Below are 7,231 nucleotides of genomic sequence, written 5' to 3' on the forward strand. Positions count from 1 at the left end.
GGCCGATAGGTGGCGGTATAAACCCAGGCATTACTGTTGCTGCGCCATATGCTGCCGTGCCTTGACTCTATCATGCCATTTAGAGCAACAATACTGTACTCATCCATCCCATAATATATATAAAAAAAATAACACACGGTTACATGCATTTTTATTTCAGGCAGTATAAAAATGTGTTTTGCTTTGTTTATGCCATGTCTCCATCATGTACTTTAGAGTAACAATTCATTCACTTTATTATATTTATTTATTATATTTATTATATTATATTACACTTGCTGAGAAAAGGACACACGCACGCCTTCAAGTGTGAACAGTTCAAATGTATTTTAATCGAGACAAATATCAGCCACCAACAGTTGACATTTCACAGCAGTTTTTATGCAAATCATCAACACAAATGTTAGAAACAGTAAGGAACATACTGTAAAACTAACATTTTAATCTGAATCAAAATGACATTTTACATTTTTTACATACATTTCCTATGTATGGGTAGGAAAAAAATAGGACAATGAAAGGAATACTGTAGAATTCCATATCAAATCTGTCATTGTTATAAAACTATGAACGAGTGCCACAAAACCACATTGAACATTTGTTTGGCAAGTTTTTCATTTGCATCAGAGAATGGAGTGCGCCATGTTACATCTTAAACTTCACCACCAGTGCCAATTTCTTGACTTCTTCTTGTGCTCAGAATCTGGAAGATAACTTTGTGGTGGAAGCGTCACTGTGGGGTGAAAAACACCTTTAACTCATTCACTGCCATTGACGGCTATAGACGTCAAAAATTCATTTGAACTATTTCTAATAGTTTCAAAAAAAAAATCCAGTTTTGTTAACAAGAGTGTGAAAACCTGGAAAAATGTATTGTACATTTAGAACAGATATAACATTTGTGATTAATCTTGAGTTCAAATAATTAAGTAATTAAACAAAAAAGAAAATATTATTAAAAGGAATTAGAGGTGTCAGACGATTAATTTTTAAAAATTGTAATTAATCGCATGACTTCAATAGTTAACTCATGAATAATCACATTTTATATCTGTTCTAAATGTACAATAAAGTTTTTCTAGGTTTTCATTCTATTGTTAATAAAAGTGGAAAAAATGTGAAACTGATAGAAATAGTTCAAATGAATTGTTGTCGTCTATAGCCGTCGATGGTAGTGAATGAGTTAATAATCGATATATTATAATATTAATTTCTTCCCCGCAATTCCAAACAGTTCCTGGTTGATTGTCAAAATACAATCTCACCTCTAGCCAGTTCAACTTTGGTAACACAAGCACAGTGAGCAGAGCGGTGAAGCAAACAGCTAACTACCCACCAAGTATTTTCACTCATGAACGCAGAACTTCATCAGCACCAAGAATGTGCTGCTTCTATGACGCTAACACTAATTTGTGCTAACACTAGCTCTGCTTAGCGGTTAACGTCGCTCGCAATCCCTCAGAATTTTCAACAGTCTGCTCGCAGACAAATTTTTGAAAATATGCAAATAAAGCATTTATTTGAAGAGAACGGACATTCACCCAACTGCCAATATCTGTATGCAAGCAACTGAAAAGTACATTTTACATAACTCTGCCTCCACCTCCTCAACCTCAAGGATATGCTCAATTTTGTACCTCGTCTGCATCGCTGTAGTCGACACCATCGTTCCATTCTGCTTAACTGAATATGTCGGAAAAGATGACACGATGAAAGCAAATGTTGTAAATGTAGGAGTAAATAGATTGCTATTAGACACTCACTTGTTATCTTTCCAGCCTCTCGACAACCGGTATACACACAATAGCTCAGATACGTGACCAACACCGTGACGAGTATGACAATGAGCAGATACAACAGGATGTCCTTGACAAGATATTTTCCTACAGGAAAGATAAGACATTCTTATAACTTATAACATGTTCCAGTATACAATGAATTAACTACAATTGCACAACCCTAATGATATCATCTTTAATGTGCTCATTTATGACTCTTTTGTGTTTGTAATTTTGTAGAGATCTTATACTGATATGCCACGCGTGAGATTTTTGAGCAGTATTGTAGAGCTCATGAAAAATGGCAGCAAAAAAAAAGAAGTTGTGTTACTGTGGATTTGATTATTTAGTGTATTTGTATTAAAATAAATACATTTTAAATTTAATTGTCCAAAATTAGACTTTTTTTTTTTTTTACCTTTTTTTGTAACTTTTTTGGTAAAGTTAAAAATGCTATAGAAAAAAAAAACAATTACTTGGTGGTACTTGGTAATTACTACTGCTGTTAATTCAGGGCAACTGTAGCGTAAACCTCACATAAAGTTATGTTAAGCACTAATAAGACCAATTTGGGAGACTAACTACTTCTAGAAATAAAGTAGATCAGGCCAACACTACAAAAAAAAAAATGGTTTGCTCTGAGCACGTGCTGATTTTTGAGCAGTATTTTAGAGCTCATGAAAAATGGCAGCAAAAAAAAGTTGTGTTACTGTGGATTTTATTCTTTAGTGTATTTTAGCACAACAACACATTGGTTACAAATTTTAAATTTAATTGTCCAAAATTAGAGGGGTTTTTTTTTTACCTTTTTTTGTAACGGACTTCTTCAGACTTTTTTTTTTTGTAAAGTTAAAAATGCTATAGAAAAAAAAAACAACGATTACTAAGATAATATTCTCCCCCAAAATAAATTATTCAAATCCTTACATAGTAAGTCATTCATTCAAAAGTGAATCCGCAGATTAACTGGTTCTTGGAATTGTATTCTGCCTAATAACGCATTGGTAATTACCACTGCTGTTAATTCAGGGCAACTGTAGCGTAAACCTCACATAAAGTTATGTTAAACACTAATAAAACTAATTTGGGAGACAAATTACTTCTAGAAATAAAGTAGATCAGGCCAAAACTACAAAAAAAAAAAAAGAAAAAAAAAGTTTTTAGCAGTACTGCCTCATATTAGTGATCATTTCAGCATTTTCATAGTCAAAAGTGCACGTGGAATCACACGTCACTCACCGACCCGCATCAACTTGGCGGGACACTGGGCGTGGCCGGCGTCGTTCTTGGCCAGGCAGTGGTACTCCCCTGCGTCATCCAGATTCACATAGAGAAATGTCTGAGGGGAAATAGCAAGTCAGTTAATAGTAAACATGGGGGGTGGGGGGGTCGTACCAGGGTTCCGGTCCTAGTGTTCATGATGTAATTGACTTTGGTCCTCATGGAGTTTTGGGGAAGCTCCTCGTTATTTCGGAACCAGCGGTAGACGGGTGCCGGGTAGCTCTCGTTCTCCAGACACCTGAGCTCGGTCCATTTGCCAAAGTCGACCGACTCGGGCACACTGCATTGGGGCACCGCGGGTTTCACTGTGCACAACAACAGTCAATACAAAGTATTAAAGTGGAAGTCAACCCTAAACATTTCTTGACAACAATATGCTAACATGTGACTTCACTTAGTCTAAACGTGACATTCTGATTAATATTACATTTGCGGAATATGAGTTATGCGGCAAAATCCAGCCATTTGTATCCATCTCAGGGGTCGGCCATTTTGCCTCTTGCTGTCGACTGAAGATGACATCGCAGTCTAAAACAGCCTACCTGTTTTCTGAAGCTGCGCTGTGATTGGTTGTTACCTAAGACCCGAGAGGCAAAATGGCCGACCCCGGAGATGGATAAAAATGGCTGATTTTCCACTAACGGAATATTAACCAGAATACCATATTTAGACTAGTGGGGCTAAGCTAGCAACACATTAGCACATTCGGTTTCTCATGTAAACGCTAGGTTTGCACTATAAAAGATTTTGTCTTTACTTCATAAAAAGAGCTTTAATTTCATGTTTCGTTAAATAGTGAAAGTATTTGCTATCGTTGTGTCCACAATAGGAATGTATATTTGTTGCTCCTATGTTTTTTTAAAAATGTTTTTGGGATGAAACTGAATGCAGACATCCCCAAAACATAATGTAAAAAAACCAAACAATGGATCACATAGCGGCGATGAGTTTCTGAAAATGTTTACATTGAATTGTATATTATATTTCAACTATATGAGAGGCCTTAGCTGCAAAAAGAAAGAAGTAATCAGATGTTATTTAAATTACATTCTTAATGACAAATATTGATTTAATTTCCATTTCAATCCTTTGAGTTTTCACGCCGTGACGTGGTGTTCAATGACAGTTTGTCTGAAACTGTATGGAAGAATAAAACACGCAAAACATGATGTGGAGAAATGAGAGTTTAGAATTGACACTTTTGGCCATTTTTACGCACCTCTAATTTCAAGACGAATATTAATCACACCAAACGTCTTCTCGTCGTCGAAGGCGGCCACCTCGCAGCGATACTCGGCCTCATCTTCGTAGATGGCGCTGAAGATCAGAATGGTGGCCGGCTTTAAGAGATGCGCACGGTTCTCCAAGTCGCCTTTTGAGAAGAGAAATAGAAAAAGGGAAAACTTTTTTTTTTTTTTTACAATGACTGACTGAAACACACGGTCAGGTCACAAACGGAAATCAAAGCAAAATTCTTTCAAAGGCAAACAGCCGTGTCGATTTACCGACTATCTTCCTATCAAAGTAAACATAGCTCGGGGTGCCGTTCCTAATCTTCTTCCACTCAATCCTCAGGTTGTCGGTGGAGTTGGACTCAATTTGGCAGGTCAGCTTGACGGCTGCGGAGAGGAAGGCGGGAGAAGTGCAATGAAAATTGACAGGAAAAGAAAATGCTACTTTTGCTCAAATCAGTTGCAGAAATACGTTCAAACTCGATTGTCCACACGGGATTGTCCTTGGTCTTGATGATTACTGCAAGCGATGATGGGACGTGGCCTGTGCAAAAACAGAAGAAAAAATTGCTGCAGCTGGGCAACTCGCCTTATATAATATGCGGAATGTCATGTTAGATAAACATACACACATGTTGGGTCTACATTTCTAGTGGGGACATCTCATTGACATAATGCATTTAAAAATGTCCCCACAAGGGCACGTGGTCCCCACAATGATAGTACAAACTAGGGGTGGGAATCTTTGGATGTCTCACGATTCGATTCCGATTTTTGGGTCTGTGATTCGATTCCAAATCGGATTTCGATTAAGAACGATTTTTTAATTCAAAATGATTTGATTGACAATGATTTTTGCTTCAATCTATAGGTGTGCAAGGAATTGTAATGATCTACTCGCTAATGCTGATTAGCGTGCTACGCGCGGCACTTTTAGTACTCAAAAGAACGGCTCCACACTGTAAAAAAAAACAAAAAACTTTTATTGGAATAACTTGATCGTGACTTTTTCCTTCTACTCTCTAAAGTGGCTACAACTTAACAGTGTATTAGACCGCATGGAACCACACTGCCCCTCAGTGGCCAAACCAGGTACAACATGAACAGCGCTCCAAATAAAGGCACACACAGACAAAGGCAAGAATGATTGCCTACCCCTATTCCTTCCCCTAACCTCAACCATAACCCAATTCAAACCTAAACTCTAAAACCAAGTCTTGACCCTGAAAAAGTGAAAATGGCCCCACATGGACGGGTGGGGCCCCACAACTCTGAAATCCCAGAATGTCGGCCCCACTATGTAACAAAAACAAAACACACACACACCATGTGATGAGACGTTTTAAACACTTCCTATATCGCCAAGAAGATTTACCCAAAACAAAGTGAGGGTACCAGAGGTGGGTACTATACTCCGTAACATTTACTTGAGTAACTTAAAAAAAAAGTACTTCTAAGAGTAGTTTTACCACACAATACTTTTACTTGAGTAGTGTGAAGAAGTAATGCTACTCTTACTCCGCTATACTGGGCTACACTAGAGTCGTTACCCGCCGTCCCATTCATACATAAGATTTACTGTACCATAAAAACACATTTTCACGTAAGTGCTCCGCTTGACTGTGTGGGAGCATTTCCGCGGACCTAGCGATGTGACGTTCACGAACGAATCGAGTCTTTTGAATGTGACGATTAGAACCGAGTCTTTTTAGAGACCAGTTCACCCCCCTAAACCAGAGAGTTTGGCCAACTCGGTTTTCAGCAGGCTATACCAAGATGGCGTCCATATGTCATGTGACCAGCAGTTCGCTGTGATTGGTCAACTGCTGCTCACGCGACAAACGGACGCCATCTTGTTACCCCGCTTGAAACCAAGTTAGCCAAACTTTCTCTATGAGTAGAGATGTGCATGTCCATTTTGGTGACGATTAACATTTACAATTTTGCTCATAAATTTCCAAGGATATGTAAACTTTCAAGCACAACTGTACGTTACTGATGTGACGTTCATGAACGTCATGAACGTGAGTCTTTTGAACGGCTCGTCACTGTGAACGGCGGGAATCGAGTCTTTGTAGAGAGCCGTTCAACATCTAAGACTTTGCACACGAAATTGTTTCAAGCTATTTTTTCATCACTTTGAATCGGTGACAATTGCCTAAAAATCACAGATGAAGTGCGGACAGACCTGCGGTAGGCTATCAATTTGCCGGACAGCGTACTTACATATGAAGGCGTACATAAAAGAAATCAACGCCACACACAATGCAGATGTTATCCTCATGCTTTTCGTTATCTCGACCGACTTGCGCTTAACGTGTGATATGAATAAGACGACCGTGATGTTACTTGGCAGCCGTCGAACACGAAGTAAAGCCGTGGGTTGGAGTAACTGCATTACTAACTTGGTCTTCGATGCGTTAAAGGCTTCGTACATCGTTGTCCTCTGTGAGCAAACAAAGTAGAACACGGAGACGACACGTGTTGTTTCGTCTCTTTGAACCTTTTGCGATGACATAACACCCATGTTTGCATTCTACGAGTGTCCATTAATTAAGTAATGGCGTGCGATACTTCAAATTTTGCTATCGATCCGATACCAAGGAAATACAGGGCCAGTATTATGGTAAATATATATTTTTAAATTAACTAATTTACTGCGAGGCATTTTCACAGAAGCAACCCCCTTTGCTCCCTGCTGTTGGGCTGATTTTGCAAGGCCCACAGAATATTGTGTTGTATTTCTATAAAAATATGGAACCTACCCAAAAAATATATATATATATTAGAGTCTCTTCTTTCATCAGAAAAAAGTACATTTGTATCTGTTGTCATTTTGCAGCAGTTAGCATTGGAATATAGCTAAGTTTCATCATTATTCACAAATTTGTTAAAAACAGTGGGGAGAAGAGCTTGTTGCAACATGGCCCTGGTTGATCT

At 38.3% G+C, this 7,231-nt stretch overlaps 1 protein-coding gene across 1 annotated transcript; it reads right to left on the reverse strand.

Annotated features, from left to right (window-relative positions):
• Positions 1-302: 302 nt before the first annotated feature.
• Positions 303-6,695, reverse strand: LOC147171416 (junctional adhesion molecule 3B-like). Its single transcript, XM_086080646.1, has 9 exons — positions 6,518-6,695; positions 4,764-4,835; positions 4,565-4,678; positions 4,279-4,431; positions 3,174-3,364; positions 3,018-3,117; positions 1,764-1,883; positions 1,638-1,683; positions 303-733 (listed from the first exon to the last, which is right to left on the reverse strand). Exons 1-9 carry the CDS (start codon positions 6,687-6,689, stop codon positions 697-699), a joined length of 1,005 nt encoding a protein of 334 aa, XP_085936772.1. The 5' UTR covers positions 6,690-6,695; the 3' UTR covers positions 303-696.
• Positions 6,696-7,231: the final 536 nt, after the last annotated feature.

The sequence above is a fragment of the Leptonotus elevatus genome, chromosome 7 (genome assembly GCF_054856555.1).
Source record: "Leptonotus elevatus isolate MCC_2025b chromosome 7, RoL_Lele_1.0, whole genome shotgun sequence".
In the NCBI taxonomy this organism is placed as follows: domain Eukaryota; kingdom Metazoa; phylum Chordata; class Actinopteri; order Syngnathiformes; family Syngnathidae; genus Leptonotus; species Leptonotus elevatus.